Source organism: Columba livia, chromosome 6, assembly GCF_036013475.1.
Source record: "Columba livia isolate bColLiv1 breed racing homer chromosome 6, bColLiv1.pat.W.v2, whole genome shotgun sequence".
Taxonomy (NCBI): Eukaryota; Metazoa; Chordata; class Aves; order Columbiformes; family Columbidae; genus Columba; species Columba livia.
The window spans coordinates 17,828,149-17,850,618 of record NC_088607.1 but is presented as its reverse complement, the minus strand read 5'-3'; the positions used below and the strand labels follow the sequence as shown (position 1 = coordinate 17,850,618).

The 22,470-nt window shown below is 44.4% G+C and overlaps 1 protein-coding gene across 3 annotated transcripts; it reads right to left on the bottom strand.

Moving 5' to 3' along the window:
• Nucleotides 1-267: 267 nt before the first annotated feature.
• Nucleotides 268-20,665, bottom strand: LOC102091810 (broad substrate specificity ATP-binding cassette transporter ABCG2-like). Of its 3 annotated transcripts, XM_065067299.1 has the most exons (16): nt 20,458-20,665; nt 17,925-18,208; nt 17,290-17,349; nt 15,867-15,981; nt 13,376-13,528; nt 12,464-12,621; nt 11,142-11,293; nt 9,321-9,437; nt 8,165-8,430; nt 7,535-7,617; nt 7,072-7,161; nt 5,638-5,762; nt 5,120-5,274; nt 3,546-3,635; nt 2,206-2,318; nt 268-1,343 (listed from the first exon to the last, which is right to left on the bottom strand). In XM_065067299.1, exons 2-16 carry the CDS (start codon nt 18,206-18,208, stop codon nt 1,196-1,198), a joined length of 2,109 nt encoding a protein of 702 aa, XP_064923371.1. In that variant the 5' UTR covers nt 20,458-20,665; the 3' UTR covers nt 268-1,195. The 3 variants fall into 3 exon arrangements, with proteins under 3 accessions (XP_064923371.1, XP_005507015.2, XP_013223959.2); XM_005506958.3 differs by lacking the exon at nt 20,458-20,665 and having other exon boundaries at nt 17,925-18,210; XM_013368505.3 differs by lacking the exon at nt 20,458-20,665 and having other exon boundaries at nt 17,290-17,429; nt 17,925-18,049.
• Between the last annotated feature and the right edge of the window lie 1,805 nt (nt 20,666-22,470).

The following is a 22,470-nucleotide window of genomic DNA, read 5'->3' as shown; positions in this document are numbered from 1 at the left end:
TGGCGCTGCGCAGGCGCAACAGGGGAGCGTCTATGGAAATGGTTATCTGAGACTCATTTTAATCAGAAGCGGGGAAAGGTTATGAATATGTATAGGCGTTCCTGGGGTCATTATGAATATGTAATACCTTACTGTATTTAAGCACGCTTCTTATTGTTTAAAGGTGTGCGTGTTGGGCGGAGCGAATCCCCCGCGCACCCAGCGCTGTTTTGCTTATGCTCTAATGAACACGTGTTTAAGGAATACAAGGAATTGGATTAAATGTTGTTTATCCATAGAAAAAAATGTAAGTTATTTATTTCACTGTAGTTGCCATGGCAGTGTTTACATGGAGGTTTTTTAGTTCATGGTGTAAGTTGCTCTAAATGCAGGTGGTGCAGCTAGGCATTAAGTCTGTTAAAAGATCTGCCATCGCTAAGTGTACCATTTTAAAATTAAAAAATAAAAAGGAGGAATTTTCTCCCCTCCTCTTAAGTAGTAAATGTATTTTTTGTTGATGATGTTTCATTTTGGGTGTTGTGGTTTGGGTTTTTTTGGGGTTGGTTTGGGTTTGTTGTGGGGTTTGGGGGATTTTTTTACAGAACAACAGTGTATATTTATCACTCTTCTTAGATGAGATGCACTGTTGTTTAACTTTCAATCAAGTAGAAGTTATTTCTGCAAGTATCTTCCATCAAGAAGCTACTAGAAGTATAACTGGTTTTGATTGGCAAGTAGCACTCACTCCCTGTACTGACTTCAAGCTCAAATGCACACTGTGAATGGTCTTCAGCTCTCAAGTGTGACAGGCACTAACAAAAGGCAACATATCAGTGCATAAATGCCATCGGCTTATGCCATTTGTGATGGAGAGGCTCACATGTTCAAGGGAGTATGTTTCCCTTTGAACATTTCCTGTATAAGTTCACCACAGGAGAATAATACTTTACAGTATGTGGTTTGATATGTGCCTAAGGAATTATAAGAATCATATTATCTTACCAAAAAAACCCTTATGGAATGTACACTAATGCATTTCTTCTTAAAAATTAAAATCATACAATCACATAGAGATCATGCTCCAGAAAGAAGGGGGCAGGGTTCCCATCCAAAGTCCAGTGAAGTCAGCTGAAACCTTTTGGCAATCTCCAGTGGACCCCAACAAGATCTGCAGTTTTAAGACCAGAGAAGCTGCAGAGCAAAGCAGCGCAGGAGTCTATGTGAATTTTCTCATAAACCGGAGTTTTGCATAGGCAATGGTAAGGAAGATAACAGTCATGCAGAAGAGGGCCACTATGTTTTCCCACATTGCCCAGTTGGTGGGTTCAATTCCTTGGCTGCACAGGTATGCTTCACCAGAACACCTGCAGAAAAGCATGGAGCAGAAGTTGGTATTACTACATGGCGCAAGTCTTCAGGTAGTTACTTTTATTCCTGTTTCACAAAGATTTTTCTGCCCTCAGCTCTGCAAAACAGGTGACAGAAATAGAGCAGCTTCATAACCTATCACTAAAATAAAAGCTTAAGGAACCAACGCAGATCTCTCGTTCCCATAATTTTTCAGTAGTATCCTAATGTTGTTTATAGATAGCTGGCAATTTGAGTAAACCTCAAACCCACATTGAACTGTGATAAGTACAAAAGCATTAGTGTCACACAGCAATTGTTGGAGGTCCGTAGCAGGGGCCTGGGGTCCAAAAACTGCAGAAACAGTGCTCTAGCACTGTTCCCTGCAATAACCTCAGTTTGCCAGCCCTCTGGCATGTGACATGAAATACTTACATTGCTACAATTTAAGGTGTCAAAAGTATTTCAAATAGGGCAGCAGCACTGGGAGATAGATACCCTGACTCTCTCCTGTATCTGCAGGGAGGCTAATATTTAAAAACAAGCTCTGAAGAGCAAGCATGTTTCTCATCACAGGTCTACTGCTTCCCAACAACTTTGTGGCTATCCACACATTGCATTTCCATTGCTAAGTGTCCCTGGGTTTGTTTAAGAAAACTGATAAGCCAGGGCTAGATTATCAAAAGCAAAATTTAATTTAGCTTATCTGCCTGTTTTTAGGAGCAAAGTTTCATCCCTACTTTCTCTTGGGTAATTGTGAAGTTTTACTATATAATCCTGACATACTTATTTTGGGACATATTATCCAGACTGTCATATTCCTCTTTAAGCCAGCCATCACGGTTCAGGCCCAAGAACCACCAGGGGTTAGAGGCTTACATTTCTCCTGAAATATTGGGTGGACAACTGCCTGCATCTCCCACAGACGCTGTAACATTTGGATTCTTCTCACCACAGAAGTAGAGATCTCTGAACTCATTCACTTGAAGAGCCTAGGGAGAGAGGCTGACATCAGATTTTTACAGACTTAGTGATTTGGGGTGCTAAAACTGAAACATCTCAAAGGAATTTGATTATTAGAAGACACATATCACATTCTTGGAACCATATGTTTCTGTTCCTTTTTATTTTGAAGCTCTTAATTACTGCCTTTCTGATTAACTGTTTCATTTTCTACACGCAGGATGGTTTAGTGTCTGTCTTTGACTTCAAAGTTACATTTCAGCAATTTAGCCATGGGTTTCTGTTTTGCCAGCTACAAGTTCCTGTTCATCCACTTTCATCTGGGCCAGTCTACTGACCCAGAAGACCACATGGCTGCATGCAGACAGCCCATCACTGGCACACTGAAGCAGATGGCACAGTCAGCCAAGGCAAGAAGGGAAGGGTTCCCTTGCGCTGGAATCCTGGGCTAACTGCAACCTCTTCCACGTCCTGCTACACTGATAAAATCTGTCAGTAATACCCAAACATGTGAGGTCTCACACATCTCAGCCCCTCCCTGATGCTACCTTTCTTTTCCACTGTCGGTCAACAAGGTCATGCCCATACCACCCTGCACCATCTCTGGTATTCATTTCACTCATTTTACTCAAAGGTAGGAAACTATTCCTCCCAAATAGGCTCAGCCAGGATGAAGACAGGAGATGGAAGCGCAACTCCCACCTGTGACCAGGGGGTGACTGCTACGTCTAGTTACCGTGTTTCAAGCAGCTCCACCCTTCGCTTTCTGCTACCCCAGCTCCTTATTATTCAGAAATGGCAGTAAGTTTATTTCAGCCAGAAAGAAGAAGCCACACTGAAGACTAAGACATTCAGGTATTACTGTAAATCCTTAAAGCAGTTGTACAGTCATTAACCTCAGGCTGGCCAGCCAAACAGTAGTCTCTGGAGAGCCCATACAATATTTGACTTCTTTATTCTAAGCCATAGGGATCAACTACTCAGGCTAAGAATTAGTGCCTCACTGAACATCTCACTCTGTTGCTGTCCCAGCAGCACTAATTTTGTGTCACAAAGGATTCATTCAGTCTCTGAGACTTCCACCTCTCACACAGAGATTAACTTTTCCTTCCTTTTTGGGGTTGGCTGATTTGTTCTTTTATCACATTCATGCAAGGAAATAAACCAAATCTGACTTCATTTATACTCAAAACCTCTTCAGGAAGCAGCAGTTTGGCTACATTACTCACAGGAGACCGATGCTACTTTCTACTCACAGTGAGGCCATATCGGGGGATGCTGAAGTACTTGAGCCAGTTCAGCCAGTCCATTATAGTAGGGAGGTTTACCAAGAGGCCTGAAAAGATCTGAAATAGAACAGAAGAGACTCAAACTCTGTTTACTGCAAACCATGCCATTCCTGTGCAGATACTGCAGTTGCTTAGCAGAGGTGCGCTGGGACAGATCCAACACCTACTGCTGTTATGTCTGTGCCTACAGGTGTGAGGTTCAGTCCCTGCAGCAGTCCTGGCCAGCTAGCCCAACAGCACTCCCAAAATACTGCAGCTGAACTGCTTGCAAAGAGGTCAGAAAGGTTTTTTGCATCCACACGTAAGCTAAGCAGCATGCATGTTAACAACTTCTTACTTTGGAGGGCTGTGTCCTATGGTAGAGCTAGCCAGAGGGCAAAGAAGGATGACTGGGGGAGGAGGAAGTGGAGAAACAAGAAGGAAACCATGGGGAGCCATAAGGGTTGTTACTATTTCAGCTTTCTCCCCTGACCTACATCTTTTATCTGTGCTCTCTCCTGCCTGGAATGAGGTTTGCTCTTTTACTTCATAGCACGATTGGACTTCATAGCTTAACATGACGCTTCAGGCTGTGCTTCCTCCCAAGTGTTTTTGTGCTTACCCTACTGTCTTTCAGGATGTGCATGTGTCATTCCTTATATACTGTGACTTAAGGCAATGTACATCAGCTACCCTTTGCTATGCATGCACACTTCTCACCCGCAGCAAGCATTTGAAGTGACACTATCACTTAGCTTATTGCAAAATCAGGTTAAGCTGCAAATCAAAGAATAAGGGAGGCACTGTGGGCTCAGAATATATACACAGACAGCTACCAGGAATCACCTGACAGAAGGTACTTTTTACTCTAGTGTAATTTGATAGGCCTCATAGTCAAGAAGTTGACCATTAACATTATCTCTTCAAAAAGAATCCACATCCCTCATCTATGAGTAGTCAAAATTCCTTTCTCACTTGCTTTCTTCCTTGGAAGTTCTTGAAGATGAGTACTGAAGTAATTTCTGGAATCCAAGGGCAATACTGAATTAAAATAAAGAGAGGGGTATGCTCCTGCTAATCCCTCTGGGCAACAAAAATTAATGCAATAAAATCCATCAATCTAAAGTTTATTTTAAGATTTTTTTTTTTTTTCCTTTTAAATGATCACCTAAATTTCTAATACTGGAAATGCAAGAGGTTTTTTTGGGTTTTTTTGGTTTGTTTTTTTTTTTTGTTTGTTTGGTTGGTTTTTTTTTTAGTAATTTTTTGTAAGGACAATTTAAAACAAACACATACCTTTTTTGGGGAACACTGGTTGCAAAGCTCTGGTGACATCACACATACTGAATTGCACCTGAGCAATTACTTGACCCTTAGATTACAAGTTGGCAGAAGTACATCTTTGTCTATAGTGACAAGAAAGTCACAGGCATGGGGCTGACATGCTACTGGACTGTGGATTCTCAGCCTGTGTAGCACTGGTTCAACCCAGACCTCTCAGTCTGTCTCAGCTGCTTCCTCACCTACACCAAAAGAGCACACACACACCTCCATATACTTACAAGCATCAGGACAAAACAAATAGTGATGAGCAGATTGGCCACAGCCACCACATCCATCCCAGCACTGATAGCCAGAGACATGGCTGTGGCAGTGTAGGACACCAGTACCAGGGTCAGCATGAAGAAGAAGAACCGGCCTGCAACAGCTTGGTACCCTGTCATAAAACAGAAAGGAAAGAGTCCAGTAAACAACCACCTTATGAATCCTAGTGAGGTACCCTTGGACTTCTATACAAGACAGTGAGAGCAGGAAGAAAGACCAAGTTTGGAGTTGGCAGGAACTGTGCATGCTCCAAAGGCCCAAAGAGTATTACTGAAAGATGTGGTCAAGCAGGCCCCTGTCTTAGACTTCTGGTGTCTCTGCCTCTGCCCCAGAGGCCTCTGAAGTTATGATGCCAGACACTTAAATCAGCTGAAGGTTCAACTCGTTTCATGTTACAGATGTAAGAATTAAAGTCTAAGTCAGAAATCAAATGTGTTGGAAGATGACAGGTTCAATGAAAGCATCAATTGTTTACCAATCATCCAGTAACTGATGCATGAGAATATGATGGCTGGAGCAGTTCTCATGGGCAGCAGATCTCCTATCATCAAGGCCAGGAAGTAGGCAGACACACGGTAATATCCACTGGTGTACTGATGGCTGCGAGGACAGGAAGGAGGGGAGTTGTACATGTTTAGATGTTATCTAGGAAACAGTCTCAGCATGCGTGTCTGGTTTACCCTGGTTTGGTTACTCCTTTTCAAGTTGCTCATTTCTCTGTGCTATCACTTCCCACTCTGTAAAGTAAGGAGTGATCTATCTCACAGGGCCTGCAGACATATTGAGAGCCCTCTGAGGAAAGTGACTGAAGGGCTATGGTGGCTGCTAAATAACGTACGGGAATAAAGCTCCTGAATCTCTTTTCAAAGAGAATGATCCTTAGCACAAGAGCATGGGAAAGTATTAGACTGCTGTTAACTGGAGGAACACTTCATCCACAGCTAAGTCATACAGCTGCTTTCAGGGGAGAAGGAATGATATCCAACAATGAGGAAACACCTTTACGACATTAACTCACCTCCAGTTCACAGGGCAATTAAATGTCATTATGATTGTTCTGCTGCTTAATGAAGCTCATGAAAAGATGCTTTAATTGGTGAGGTGCCAAAACCCCCATGACACAGCTGGTAAGCTAAGCTGGTAAGCAGGGCAGACTGGCAAGAAGTGTCAGTGTTGGGGAGATTCATTACTGAGCAGCTGTTAGGGGCAATATTAAGCTTTTCTGAGCAGCTTGTGAATGGACGTGTACATTCCAGGCACAGATCTCCAGTTTCTTCCTTACTGCATAAGATCTGTCTCTTGCCCTTTCATCCCATGAGCTAGAGGCTATTCCAAACTACATTTTCAACATGTATGTATATATACATGTGTGTATACAATATATACATGCATTTACATATATATACACACATACAAACACATATACATATATATAGACAGGGACATATTCTTGATTATTAGGGAGATCTTGTAAGCCAGCCAGCAGCCCTCTTCATCTGAGCATCCCTTATGAAGCTTTTCCGAGAACTCTCTCATCATTATTGCACAGTCTTACCACTCTGAGACCATTGCAAGACAGTGTTTCAATCCTGTCAGCAAGAGTCCATGCAGGGTTCACAGTCTGCAGGATTCACATGCAGACTTCAAAAACAGCTGTTACCAAAAGTGGGTAAGAAAAGCACTTCTCAATAAACTGTGACACAGCAGGCAAATAAAAGCATTTTCTTTCTCCCCTCCTCCCTCTTAGCATTTCAGCTCCCTGCTCTACCAACTAATTTAGCATTACTATTACAATCTGATGTTGCAAGGGAGCAATCAAGTCTTTGGTAGAAATAATGTTGTTAGCCTGTAATATACTAGCCCTGCCTCGCTCCAGGGTATGAGACAGTCCAAGTGCCTCACTACTTACACAAATAGTTTCTTGTCTCTGATGAACAGCTCAATTGCAGAGACGCTGGAAAAACACTGGTTTGTCGTGACAAAAAACAAGGATCCAACTCTAGAAGGCAAAACAGAACAGTCAAAAAGTGAGGAAAGGGCCTAGATCAACACTGGCAGACTCAGATATCATCATATCACCAAGACAGTGCTTTACTGTCTCTGTCCACAGAACTGAGCTATTTAATTGTGCTACTGTAGATATAAGCTGTAAAACCGGGTTTATTCCTTTATCTTCCCTTTCACATCTCCTTTTTACGTATATGTGAGCCTGACAGAGAAGCAGCCCCTTTAGTAGATCCAGCAACACCATGCCTGAGGCTTGTGAACCTAACCCTCTGTTGTGGTCCAAGTGGATCCCAAGGCTTTCCTGGTGGCTCACACCTGTCTCCTACAGACAGAAATATGAGTAAAGCTGTGGCTTTCTAACTTACCGATTCTGAATGCCACTTCGATCCAATTTTACACCAAAAAAGATAGCACCCACAACCAAGGCTAGAATTACGGTTACTGCAATCTAGAAGTGGAAAGAAGAGGAAAGGGAGTCCTTTAGGAAGCAGATATGGAGAAACTTATTATTAAGGCATATGCAGGGTTTAAGATTCACACGTGCCTAAAACTTTGCTGTTGTGAGGCATAGACCTATGACACATACAATTAAAAATCTTGTGGCAAATTTTCCAGGTTTGTCCTCTTCACTCTTCTCTTTCCTTTGATCTTCTTCAGCTGAGAAGGATTGCTAGCAGCACACTCAAAGAATAACCCAGCTTAAAATTTCAAGTGAGGCACAAAATTAACATCACCCTAGAAGCTCCCCATGTGAGCCAGAGAATGGAGCATTTCCCCCTGCTCCCCAGTCTTCCACGCAGCAGTTTTTGTGCAAAGCTAAAATGGAGATTTTTTTCAAAGACAACAAAAGTAGCTGGGCATTCCAATTAACTAGCAGTGGCACAGGACTTTCCTGCTTCCCTAGCCACCTTTGAAAACAAAAGTCTGTGCTACAAACCACAGATTTTGGGACTGAGAGCAGAAAGAGCCCGAGACTTTTAGCAGTTGTTACCTACTTGTGCAATGGAGGCCTGTGGGTTCCTGATGAGGTTTTTCAGGGAACGCTTGGACACCCAGTACAGCTGGGTGAGGAATCCATTTGCATAGGTAATCTCATGCCCCTTCTTGGATACTCTCTGCTTGCTTCCCCGTCCAAGCTCCACTTTCCCCAGTGCTTCCTTTGTGCTCTGGTACAGGCTGGAGTTGAGATATTTCTGGTGCAGCACATCTACCACACTGCTGTCCACGTTATCTTCTGCCACTCCATTTTCACTGCTCGCCTCTGAGTGAGGAAGACAAGATACGGCTTGTGATTTCCCATCAATCGCACCTTCACATGGCTCATCAATATGCTCAGCCATTTTGAAGGCTGAATTAAAAACAAAACAAAACATAACAAAAAAAAAAAAAAAAAAAAGGAAAAAAACAAAGGAACAAAAAAAAAAAAACACAAACCCAAACAGGAATACCTAGGCTTAGTTCTGAGCTTAAGAGGCTAGCTTGAGTAAGAGGGTTTCCCTACAGTTTCAGTTGACCCTGGCTAATTTGCCTGTTCTTTGTGGCACAAAAATGGCCATATTACTAGAATGTGGCACCAGAAAACCTTTGTTTCACTGAATTTTGGAGTAATCACTGTTTGCTCTGATCTATTTCCCCATCTCCAAAAGACATCACTAAGAAAACTGTTCTCTTATGATCCTTCAGATGCTGCTGCAGCATCCCCAGACAAATATTTCCCAAAAATTCACTCACTACATTGTTAGTTTGTTCTCTAATCTAGTTCCAGTCTTTCTCATTGCCCTGTAAATCCATTACTCCTTAGCCTACCTACCCTGTCTTCTCTGCAGTAGTCTCTTATGTGACTGAAAATTTCTGTCTTCTGTCACTTGTCTCTTGAGACTAAGCGATTCTAGTTTTTCAGTCTTTTCCATACAGGTTCTGTAGATTACTGATACCTATCATTGCTCTCCTGTATTACTGAAGGAAGAAAAAAAAAAAACCTTTTAAAAGTTTTGTGAGCTCTTTAAAGAAGCCCAAAGCAAAGTATATCTATTAGTAGGAAAAAATAAAATTATAATTAAGTGCCCTTAGATTGGAGAAAACCCCGAGAATAGAAGCTTGCCATCACCACATACAACTTTCCTTCTACAGAATGTCTCCTTCACAATTCACCTTTTCCTGCTTCCACAGGTCTGTGATCCTCCTTGCTTGCTGCCACAGCAGTTGAGTCACCATTTATGATATCAAGGAAAAAGTCAGCTGGATTGTTGAAGGGTTCACATTCATATCCTTAAAAAAAAAAAAAAAAAGAATCAGCAGCATGTTTGTATTGTGTTGCACAAAACACAGCTTGGAAGGTCAGGTCTAATACTGTATCACTTTTCCACAATGCTGTTCATCCCACTCTGAAAGACACACAGTTCCTCAGTAGAGGTTGCTGGATGTCTGCTCTGCAGCCTCAGATGCTTGCTCTAGAAGCTCAACTCTTGCTTGTGTTTCCTTGGTCACAAGGCAGAGGAAGGGCTGTCCAAGAGTGGCTTCTTATAATAGGGTTCTAGCTATCAGATGAGGAGAGGAGGAAAATAAGAAAAGAGGAAAAGAGAGAGAGAGAGAGAGAGAAAAAAAAAGAGAGAGAGAGAGAGAGAAAAAAAGAGAGAGAGAAAAAAGGAGAGAGAGAAAAAAGGAGAGAGAGAAAAAAGGAGAGAGAGAAAAAAGGAGAGAGAGAAAAAAGGAGAGAGAGAAAAAAGGAGAGAGAGAAAAAAGGAGAGAGAGAAAAAAGGAGAGAGAGAAAAAAGGAGAGAGAGAAAAAAAGAGAGAGAGAGAGAAAAAGACAGAGAGAGAGAAAAAGACAGAGAGAGAGAGAGAGAAAAAGACAGAGAGAGAGAGAGAGAAAAAGACAGAGAGAGAGAGAGAGAAAAAGACAGAGAGAGAGAGAGAGAAAAAGACAGAGAGAGAGAGAGAGAAAAAGACAGAGAGAGAAAAAGACAGAGAGAGAAAAAGACAGAGAGAAAAAAAGACAGAGAGAAAAAAAGACAGAGAGAAAAAAAGACAGAGAGAAAAAAAGACAGAGAGAAAAAAAGACAGAGAGAAAAAAAGACAGAGAGAAAAAAAGACAGAGAGAAAAAAAGACAGAGAGAAAAAAAGACAGAGAGAAAAAAAGACAGAGAGAAAAAAAGACAGAGAGAAAAAAAGACAGAGAGAAAAAAAGACAGAGAGAAAAAAAGACAGAGAGAAAAAAAGACAGAGAGAAAAAAAGACAGAGAGAAAAAAAGACAGAGAGAAAAAAAGACAGAGAGAAAAAAAGAAAGGATGCTTAATCTATAGCATTCATGTAAGAAAGGAAGTGAGGTGTGATTCTAAGAGGGAGAGTAGAATTAGCAAGATTGGTTAAAGCATCTCCCTTAAAGCCAGGGAAAGCTTACAATCCAATGCGTCCATGGCTGCATCTAGACTAGATTGGAAATTCACTCCACTTTCTCTGTCCATAAAAGTCAGAAATTCTCATCCTGCTTATTTGGAGAGGAGACAGCCACCCAACTTTGCAATTACTAACCCATCTTAAGACACACCACGATTTTGTTCTCTCAGGTGCCCACCAGCATTCACACCAGAGCCAATTCTTGGATCAGTCCCTTCAGATTGTTGCCACGCTGCAGGCTGTGGTTCAAAACCCACTGGGTCTGTCACCTAGGCCTGTTAGAATTACAAATAGTATGTTGTCTGTTGTGCTTGCAAATGTCCAAACAGTTCTGGGGTTTTGACCTGATGCAAGGCAAAACAAAGGTAGGAGACATGCTCTGTATTGCCTGAAAAATTGGTGTTTGTTTTATTTTTTTTCCTGTTCTAACATGACACCATTCATACTGATGTGCATGACCTCTAGTATCCTAGTGATAAAACAGCACAGGACTGTTATCCAATGTTAGGGTAAGAATCTACCCACAGATCGAACTCATTATCCAGTTGCCTTTGCTCTTGCCACAGAAGACTTACCAACAGAACTAAAGTACTCCAGGGCCTGCTTTGCAGGACCATGGTACAGCACCTTTCCCAAAGCTAGTAATGTCAGACTGTCAAACAGCTTGAATATGGAATAGCGCGGCTGATGGATGGAAAATATGATGGTTCGCCCTCTTCTTGAAAGCCTGAAATAGAAACAAAACATCTCACAAATACACTACAGTTTGCATTTCAGAAAGGTCATGTTAACCCAAACAAGGGTTATCCAAGTTCAAGACAAATACTTGTCAACTTCTCAGGATCTCGATGCAGAAAAGCTGCAGTTCGCCTTCTCACTGTGTCAGATGCTGCCTGCAAGACCTTCAAGACAGAACCCATCATTACAAGAGACTGTCATTGCAGTCTGGGTAGCCAAAGTATGATGTTGTCTGTAGCTAGCAAAGGTTGAGGCCACAGCTATGTATAAACCCTCCTTACATGTTTTCTATACCTGGCTTCAACTTGACTAACTGAAACGGTCCTACTGCACTCAATCGGCAGTACCAGGCTTTACATGGCAGGCTGTGGAAGTCTGGCCAGCTGAGATTTCTCTTAGCTATTCTGCTGAACATTTACTCTCTAGAAAAGTCAAAACTAGGTTTCCTTCAGGTTTGTCAGGTGCTCTTTCAAGTGATTTAGCACTGATGCCCAACAAGTATCCTTGCCAATCAAAGACCTCTATCCATAAACAGCAGACCAAATATCTCCCTAAGCAAAACCAGGCAACATGCTACAAACCCAGCAGGAGTGTTAAGAAGTTGTTCTCATTAAATAAGCCTTGTTTGGTCCTCTTTGTATGAGAAGACAGAACACAGTAGACAAAGGTAAACACTGAGGGTAATTCTGCAGGTGAATCATGGAACCATAGAATAGTTTGGGTTGGAAAGGACTTTCAAAGGTCATCTAGTCAACCTTCCCTGCAATGAACAGGGACATAAGTCTGATCTGACTTCAAGGCTGTTGGCAAAATGGAGGAAGAGATTTTGTAATAGACTCAGCTGGAAGGCTGAGAAATTATGATTACAAGCCCTGACCTCCCAGTCCACCCCTTTCTGTGGCAAAGGGAAGCTGTCCAAACTACATCTGCCTTTTGGGCTCAAATCCAATGCTTGCTGTGGAAAGATTCCCATCAACTTCAACAGGCTTTGGACAAGACCCAAATAAATAATTTACCACCACTTCTGAGTCTATTTGTCTAACTTTTTTTTTTTTTTTTTTTAAAAAAAAAGCACTGTAGCTACTCAGTCATAACAGCATTCATTTTTGTTACTAATGAGCTGACAACAAAATTGCAGCAGAGCCCTGAAGAGACTTACTTCTTCAAAAGGATAAGAACTGCATTGGCTGTGCTGGCATCAAGGCCAGTTGTTGGTTCATCCAGAAACAGGACTGGTGGCTCTGTGATGAGTTCCATCCCAATGTTGGTTCTCTTCCGTTCCCCTCCAGATACTCCCCGGATTAATTCAGTTCCTACCTACAAACAGGAGAAAACAGGTATTTGCAATAAGACCTAGTCAGTGCATGCTCTGGAGTTCAGTAGATATTTCAGTAGCCCTTTTCATTTTCAGAGTCCCATTAGTGAACTCTAGGGCCAGCAGCAGATGATGGGTCTGACTCAGTGCGAGGGACTGTGTAGCCATAAGCAGAGCCTGATTTTCAGAGGTACCAGGTGCCTTATGACTTCAGGGAACAACGATGACACTGACAAGGAATAGCCAGAACAAGGCCACAGCAGTCAGAGGTGGCACTGGTGTTCAGGGTTGCCTTTTGTTGGTAGCTTGCCTGCTGCTCAAGTAAAAGTGGGATAAGTAATCTAAGAGTAAACATGCTGCTGGGAGGAATAAGCTCTGCACAGAACTCCTCCATCACGGCCCAGCTTTCCATCTGTCACAGCTTTCAGCACTGTAAAAACTATTTCCCTGTCTTGTCCCACAAAGCCAGGAAGTGACTGAGCAGCTTTCCAGGGCGCAATGACTAGGTAACTTTTTCACCTCTGAACTTATACAACATACTGGACATTGTCCAAATTCTTCCCCTTTTAGTAGCAAAAACACATGCCTCTTTCCAAGATACCTCCTGCACGCGAGACTGATTTATTTGCAGTACGGTTTAGTCAGGTTCCTGCTTAGCTTAGTATAGCTGCAATACATACACCACACTGCCCAGCATCAAGTAGTTCAGTTTCCAGAAGCAAAATGATTTCTGAGAAAGGTATTTTCACTGCTCACCTTAGCATCAGCCACTTTGCTTAATCCCAGCTCGCTGATTATCTGAGTGACTCGCTCTTCCTTCTCTTTAACACTGATGGAGCTGGGGAGCCGCAGGGCAGCAGAGAAGTGCAGGTTCTCCCTCACCGTCATTGTGCCCATGACAACATCATCCTGAAAGCAGTACAAATGGAGAGCTGGAAAGTCTGCTTCTCAGCTACCTGACTGTGCACCAGAGTCCCTGTAGTAACAGTTGCTGGACAAGCTGTTTGCGGACCACAGTGGAAACTGGACCAAGAGACAACCCCTGCTCCAAAACCTACATGACATGAAAGTTTAGGTCACTCAGTAGCAGTCGAGGGGAGAATGCAGCTCTGCAGGCTACCAGCTTACGCCAAGCACCACGTCAGCTCAGGAGTTCAAGTGCAGACAGCACCATTTTGTACTGCATGTGCATTTTCCTTGCCAGCTAAACGGAGGCAGAACAGGTAGCTGGTTTTGTAGAATTAAACTTCTGCCAGTCCAGCTGAAGCCAATGTACATTAATAGTGATCAGTGTTCAAGGCAGAGACACTCAGAGAGTCACCCAAGTCAGCTCTGTTCCCAATCAGAAGCCATAACTTACTGTGGTCCAGAGCACCTGCTGAGTTCAGCTGACAACAAGGAGCTCTCCCCATTCTCCTTGCTGGCAGCAGCTCTTCAGAGAAACAAGAGTATTGTTCCTGATTTTTTCAATGTCTCAGCTCTCTATAACTCTTGGACACAAGGCCTTATTCTAAGGGCTAGTCATTTAGAAAAGCTTCAACATTCATGTGCATTTTGGGTAAGAATCAAATCTATCCAGCTGCTGAACATCTGGGCAGCCTACACTGATCATGAGCCAGAGCTGTTATCAAGTCCATCCACAGCTCCATGGCTCTCCATCACCCCTGCTTCGATATTTGAGCCAATTCTGCATCCTATCATATGACGAGAGAAGGACTGCAACACTGGGCAGCTGCTGAGAAACATGCCTGTTAATTAGGCACCTTGCACATCTAGTGCCATTTTGGAAGGCACATCCCCTAAGCTGCAGGGCAGCAGATTCTTGCCGGCTTTGGGACTCCTTCCGCATCAGATGTAGTTCAGCAGCAGCACAAAGGATGGGCCAGTCAACCATGTTTGGCACTGGAGTGAATACAGAGGAAGACTGAATATGTTGCTGTGCTGGAAGTATATAACACATTACTCAGGGTGTAGTGTTATGACAAACTGGCTTTGCCGCCACAGCTGGTTTGGGAATTTCCTACCATCACTCTCCTCCCCACACACCCTCAGTCTCTCACCCTAGCCTCCCATTCCCCATCCTCAAATCCATCAATACAACTGTTGGGTCACCACATTAGAAAATAAAATGTGAATTTAAGCTAGCTTAATGTCAAACAAACTGTGGCATGACACCCTCGCTTGCATGGCATGAGTGGAGAGACCACCAACGGTTTTATAGGGATAACATGACTTAGCATGTCTAGATGCTCATCTGCATAAAACTGACCCTACAAGTATGTATGTATTTAGGCCTTAAGTGTTGTTTGTAGTCTTTAGGCCATCTTTATTGATCTAGGGAGTACTGCACAGGGGTGAGAGGCAAGAGAGACCACTTAATGTCCCACCTAGTTGCCTGTTGCCTGTCATTTTAAGGCTAAGTTTGGTTGCTTTGGACATCTGAGATCCCAGTCTCACACTGGGCCCACTTGCAAGAAACTTCCAGGCCATTCATTAAACCCTAAGCATTTGGGGATCTTTGGTCTGCAGGATCAAGACTCAGCATCAGTCTTGTAACACGCATCCTCCCAGAAGCCCCCAGCTGGCAGCTTTCAGAAACGCTGCCTTTTTCACATCTGCCTGCAGTCAGAAGCCTGGATGGTTTCCAGATTTGGCTGATCATATGGCTGCCAAGAATCCCCTTCTCCTCAGCTCCTCTGGACTTTTAGGGTCTATTCTTGGTCCAGGCCTCCACCCACTTCCGCAGATTCAGCCGGCTTTTCCTGCCTCTGAGTGGAATGAAGCTCTATCCCAGCCAGCCAGAATCAGAGGAAGAACAGCAGGGATCTATTTATTTCCTAGAATTATTGTCTGATAGCTTAAAGGTACTTTTGCTAGCCAGAATTGCTTCTGAGTTTTACAACAAGAGATTTTGGGTGTTGTGAGTTTTTTTCCTCACCTTTTTAATTTTTTTTTAAATCCTTGCTAGTACTTCACAACAGAGCCCAAAGAACAAGCCAGAGAAGCCCAGTGGTTTAGGTATCCATGTGGCTTTGGGAAGACAGACACCACCGTGCTTGACTTGGAGTAACAGTTACATCCTTTTGTCTTCCATATCCCAGAAAAATACTAAATACTGTAACATCTGAGTTATCACATTAGACTCTGTAGGGATAATTGAAAATTACCTAGTAGCTCATGCTGTGCTCATCTTATGTGGCCTTCACTCCCAAGGGCTCCCAGGCCTCCACCAAAGGCAGTTACTCACCTGCACAACATATCCTGAGATGCACTTGAAATTTGGAGGTTGTGGGATGCCATCTATAAGCACTTCTCCAGACAGGCCTGCTGGGTCCTTTCTGGCAGCCAGCACATCTAGGAGACTTCAGACAAACACCAGGCATTAGGTTTTGCCACAAGGGCTGCTTTCACCTTTAACTGGATGAGTACCACCAGTCAGGACTGCAGTTACAGCTGCTCATGGCATGCTGCGAAGCAAAGAGCACAGAAAGGGGCTTCCTTTACTCTGGCGGCTTTAGCTCTTTGTACAGAAAGCCTGGTGTAGATACAGGATTCTCTAGTGCAAGGTGTGCCAACAGCAGTATATGGTAGTATACACAGTCTCACAATTCACAGCAGTCAGCCACCTACAGACATGAACTCAGTCTCCCTGTTAACAACTCACTTCAAGTGCACAGAGACAAAAGCACCTTGCTGAGTAGCTGCACACTGCTCTCCAGCCAGGGGAGCACAGAAGTAACTACTTTGATCTTAAGGAAATTAATCCAAATGGGTATAAACAAGGCTAGAGTTAAGACTAATTCTATAAAGTAATTTTGTTTTAACATATGACTGGATTCTCTTTTCTGCCACTGCAGAGGCCAGCCTGTCTGCCAGTGCAGAGGGCAGCCTGTCTGCCAGCTAAGTAAACACTTGATGAAGTGCTGCTGCTGAAAACATTCTGATTAGCCAGCAGTCTCCTGAGAGATGAAGATCAAAGGTCACCACAAAGACATACCTGTGTGAACCCTGGCCATATTTGCCAGCCTCAAAGGCAGGGTGTGACAAAGAGCTCTCTTTACCATGGATATATGGGTAAGAAAACAGCATCAGCACTAGCTAGAGATATTTTGCATGGTATTTTTCTGTGCTTTCATCCAAAGAACTCAACAACATGTACACCCCCCTAACCAGGTCACAGCCAAGTCAGGGTGAGAATCCAGAGCATCCTGCAGACCGACATTACACCATATTCTTGTCCGTTGTCAGAGAGGGGTTTGGCCTAGCATCTTCAAGCAAGTCTTGCTGCAGTGACTTCACAGGGGTGACATCTCTTCTGCCCCAAAGGAACTTAAATCCCCTCCCCACCTCATTACTGGTCTAGGACAGGGCCTAGACCTGAGCTCCAGTCGCCCCAGTTCAGCCTGGTATCTTAGATCAGGCCACCACCAAAGGTGACTGCAGTAATACGGACCACCAAGGGGAGCAGATGAGGGGTGTGACACCACTGCAGGGCAAGAACTCCAGCAAAGTTGATAGAGGGACACGAGGTCAAATTGCACCACCAGTTTACTCACAGGCATGCAAAGGTCTGAGCCAGCAGAGCCCTCACGTCTCTCCCAACTCTCAGAACCCCAAATCATCCTTGAACATCTGACTGTTCATTTGAAGGAGCAGAAGAAAGTACTCACGAAGATTTACCGCTCCCTGTGGGTCCCAAGATAGCATTCAAGCCTGGCTTCATAATGCCACTGGAAGAAGGAAAGAGTTATTTCCAAATGGAGGACTGTTCACATGCAGTTCATGGTAGAGATGAAGTGTGAACAAAATGCTGTTGAAAGGAAAACTTGAAGATTATTAAAAACTTCGCCTTAAATCTGTAAATCAATAAGCATTTTTCCTTTCTTGTCCCAGACTGCCCATCAGAACAGAACCAGAGCTGAACATAAGAAGCAATCTACAAAAGACAGACATTGTCTTCCCTGCGGAGCTGGGTCTTGAAAAGAAGACACAACTGCTCTCTACTGCTCATTTCCTCCCACCACACCTTGAACCATAGTTAAGGGAACCCTCAGATCTTCTGGCAGAAGAGTTCACACAAGTTTGGTCCTAATTTGCCTAGACCAATAACTGAAACTGCTCCAGCTATATCCCACCTATTTTGCCTGAAAGCAAATTAGGCAGTGCTCACATGAACTGCAGACTGGCAGAGGGGTAGTCATTCCTTTACCAGCACAGCTAGATCTGGAAGGTGACATTGAGGTCACTGATTCACAACAGCAGATTATCTCCTACCCTCCAGTATTTTATTTAAGCAAGAACTTACTAAACATTATGAAGGATCTTCTTTTCCACAGTTTTCCGTTTACATAGGAATCCACTGGACTGCTTAACAGAGTACTGGATGTTATGGAAACTCACAACGGAGCCCCGAGGGGATCGGAGGGACTCTCTTGTTGGAAGAGAACGTTGGAAATTGCCCTCTTCTTCCTCTTCTCCAACAGCAATAATGCTGTGGTCAAATGTGTCTGCCATCATGTCCTTGTTACACAGGTCAAGTTCTACTGCATAGAGATTTTTGAGGTCACTGTTGTTTTGAGCAGTTCCCATCTGTCGAGACAAAGAACACAAAAACATGCAGGGAAGGAGACACGTGAGCAAAGATCTCTGCAGGAACTGTCTTGGAAAAACAAGTTAATGCACACTACACCAATCGTTACACCTGCCAATTTTCCAAAAGGATGGAACTCTGCGCTGGAAGATATCTAGTAGTCCCCAAAGGCATGAAAACCCACAGGTTTAAAATAGACATAGCCTTTAAGAATGAGACATATATGTTCTTGACATGCTGCTAGCTCAAAGAGCATCTAATGAGTTAAAAACCAAGGCCATCTGTGATGGTCACCATTTTGCTCAACACAGTGGAGACTACAAATGCAAGCTGCTACCACTTCAGCTAAAGAGACTCAAGTTCCCCTCCTTCAGGCAAAATATGCTTAGCAACCCCCCAACTCCCATCCCCAGAAGCCAGCAGAAAAAACCTTTTAATGAATCTGTATGAAGAACCACAGGAAGAAAAACAGTTACACTTATGAAAATGAGGGATACTCACGTGCACCTTGTTTGCTGGCACAAGTTTATTTCGGAGATACCAGTGTGATTAAAATAACAATTACATATGTTGCTTATCATGTTTCAGTCATACAAGTATCAAGATACTTCACAACTACGAATAGGAAGATAAATTTGGATTTATCTGCAGGCAAAGAACAGTTCCCCCTTCCACAGGGAGAGATCTGGGATGTCCCACAGTAAGAAAAAACGTGGTACAAACTGGTACATTAAGGAAAATTAAATATGGTATATATTTGTAATCACAAAATTACAAAGCCTTCTGGTTCAAGCAGATAAGCTGCCTCTGTAGCTCAGGATGGGAGCACCTGAAAGGGAAGATGTGAGCAGCAAAGGGAAAGAACTGTTCTCCCTGCCCATGCAGAGCATACGTAGTAGGAAATGTATCAATATGGATATAAACATTAATATAGATTCACTTATTAGCCAGTAGACCTTTTTTGTGAAGGGGCTGCTTCCCTTTCTGTTGCTGTAACTGATGAGACCAAGTTTGGATCCCTTCATTTGTTCATTAAAAAAAATATATATATATATTGAATTCTTGCCTTGACATTGCATGTGAAGCACTTGGAAACCCTGCAGAAGTCCCCAAGTTCTGCAGCCTCTGCAAGGCCTAGGCACAAACTGTACCCTGCCGTCAGGTGCCCTCACAGCCACAAACCTTTCTGTAGATAGAAGGGAAGTAAATGATTAGCCTAACTTGTGTCATTTACTTCCCTTCTGTCTACTGGCATTGTGGTCGTTGTCGGAAAGCTACACATTTACTGTGATGCTGCAGAAAGCCAAGGTGGTCACCAGGCTACCTAAGAAAGCAAGGAGAGAGAACTGCCCACAAAGACATCCATTGCTGGTTACTCTGGTTTTGTGGGAAAGTAGATGAATCCCACTAATCACCCTTTTCCCACCATCTGCGCTTCTTTCCTCTCAGGAGTGAGAGTGTGATAAGCGATAGGACCAGCAATATCCACCACTGCAGAAGTAGTGGATTTCTTAGGGAGGTGGTCATCTTTTTAAGAAAATGGAAATAGAAGAGCCAGATTTAAAGAAAACAGGAATTGCCATTTCCTCTCTGCTTCTTCCCATCACTTAAAACTCAAGAAGTTGCAGTAGTTTTTTTCCTGTGAAAGTAAAATAAGTGGTGGGGAGAAGGAAGAGTTACTTAGCTGAGACACATCCTTAACTCTGTGACTGGTCACCCCTGGGAAAGCCTTGCTTATGGGAAACAAAAAAGGACATGTTGGTTACATCAGCAAGAGAAGCCTTATATGCTTACTAGGTTGCACAACAGATCGGGAGAAAAAAAAGTCAGGATGACAGTGACACCAGGGGCAATAACCTGGTTAGACTGTTGAACATTTGGCTCTCTTGTATACCTCACACCTGTTCTGGATAGAATCTGTAGTTTACATAATCATAACCCTTTTATACGAATTTTTGCAAAGTTACCGATTAGCATTAGCAAGAAAAAACACCACTGTGGGTATGTGCAAGGATGACAGGAGGATGAGTAAAGCTTAGCAGAGGCTACAGGTAGATCAGACAGCAGCAGCACTTCACAAGCAGTACCCCTCCAGCCTCTCATCGTTGCCACAGAGGCCGCCGGTTCTGCTAAGCCGGAGCCACGAACCGACCCGACCGAGCTCCGCTTTCCTCCCCAAGACCCCGCCCGCCAACGGGCTCCGCTGGCGGGCTCCGCCGCTCCACCCCGCCCCGGTCCCCGCCGTTACCTCCCAGCTACCGCTGCGCTCCGGGCGGCTCTAGTAGCAGCGCTGCCTCGACGGGGTTTTATAACGGAGTCCGGGCGGCGGCTTACATAAACCGGCGGCGGGGAGTGCCCGAAGCTGTCACGCAAACCCCACCGGGACGCGGGCAAAGGCAGCGGCGGTTGCGATGGAGCCCCGCGCCGCCAGGCAGCGCAGACCGGCCCGCGGCTGCGCGACCACCGGGGCGGTGCCGCTGCCGAGCGGGGCCGGGCCCGGCTGCGTGCGCCGCGCTGGGGGAGCCGGTTCCCTCGGCCGGCGGCGTGGCCGAGTCCCCGTCTGCCGGGATGCCCGGAGCTGCCCCGCGCTGTCACCCCGCCCTCCTGGGGTGGGGAGAGCAGGGGTAGGGGGAAAGCAACATTGCTCTCTGATTGGAAACCACCGAAGGGGAGAACCGGCATCGGACAAGAGATGCCAAATAAATTGCCCACGACTCCCGCACATCACTGACACAGAGAGATAGAGCTGGGGGTGGAAGGCAGCATCCACTCTCTCTCCGGCTCTCCCACCTTCTGGAAAGGGCATCACGCTCAGGGGTGGTTCCAGTGCAGCTTGGTCAGCTGGGGCCAGAGGCAGTCCCAGGAGCCCCTCCGAGGGTGACAAAGCCACATTGATCTCACACCTTCAGAGGCAGTGTGCTCCTCAGGTGTTTCCCCACTGGGCCCAAGGGGGTCACGGCAGGCAGCACACCAGGGTTACCCCTTTTCAGCCGGGCTCTCTCTCAGTGCTGCCATGTGTTCCCAGCTAGGGGAATGTGTGAAAGCCAGAATATCGGATTTCCTTTGGTTTGTTGTCAAGGTTTGTCCTCAGCCTCCTGTTCCCAAGAACTATTGTCTTTATAAACAAGCTTGCTGTCCCCAGACTCCTTGGTGTTGTGAATGCAGGAAAGGCCTGCTTTTATGATTTATAAATATGATTTATGTAAGTGCTGTCAAGTCACCATACTAATTGCCTCCAGTTTGACTACCCTCCGCAGTTCTCTGCAGCATTGCTTTCTTCTAACACCTTGTGCTAGATTAATTTAAGGCTCAGCTGAGCCAAAGTATACCTCTAGCTGTCCAATGAATACCAGTAAAAAAAACTCCAAAGGTTCGCCTATCCCCTTTCTGACACCTGCCTCCCTCCCGCCATATTGATGCACTTGATGCTGTTGATGCACTAGGCAGAAGACACATCCCACGCAACTGCAGTGCTCTACAGGGCTGAGAGGAGTCCAGAGCAAGTGGGATTATGGGGGGTATTGAAATAGCCTTAGAGGTCTGTCAGGAGAGCAAGTTTTGCCGTAGGTACACCCAAAGATCAGACTTGCTGAATAAGGATGTTATCTGCAGTCACGCTATGGGCCCAAAGTGAAATTGAGTTCATGCTTCATTTGTGATTTAACTTCCTTTTTTGAGGAAAATCTGCCTACATTGAAGACTTTTGCCCTAGTGTTTCAACAAGCATGGACATCTGTCTGTCTCCAAGCATATTTCAAACTTGAATACTCAACCAGTCTTCAATGTGCTGCAGTGACAATCTTCTCATCACGTGCCTGGGATAGTGGGAAAAAAAAAGTCTATGTGCTTAAGAGCAGAGGTGAGTATTTTCTAAGTCATGAACTTGCTGCTCCACATAGTGTCTACACAGTGGTGCAGGAGAAGCACCCACTGCAGGAGCACAATTAAAAGTTCAGGTTACGCTTGACAGTTTCAGTTGTTCAGCTGCTCTTCAGACAGGGATGATGGAAGCTTCCATGCTGGCAATTTTGGGGAACAGTGCTGCTCCTCCCACACTTCATGGAATGGAAAAAAAATATTTTTCTGACCCCTGTACCTAAGCACATCCTGGTGGCATAGAAATAGGCAGAGACCTGAGATATGGGGAGGAATCGGATCTGCCAAATACAGCCTATGGCTGGAGGCTCTGGCTTTTTTCTAGCCCACCCTTCAAGCAACAGTCTTCTGGGCTGCTTCATGGACCTTTTGATCCTCAGCCTGC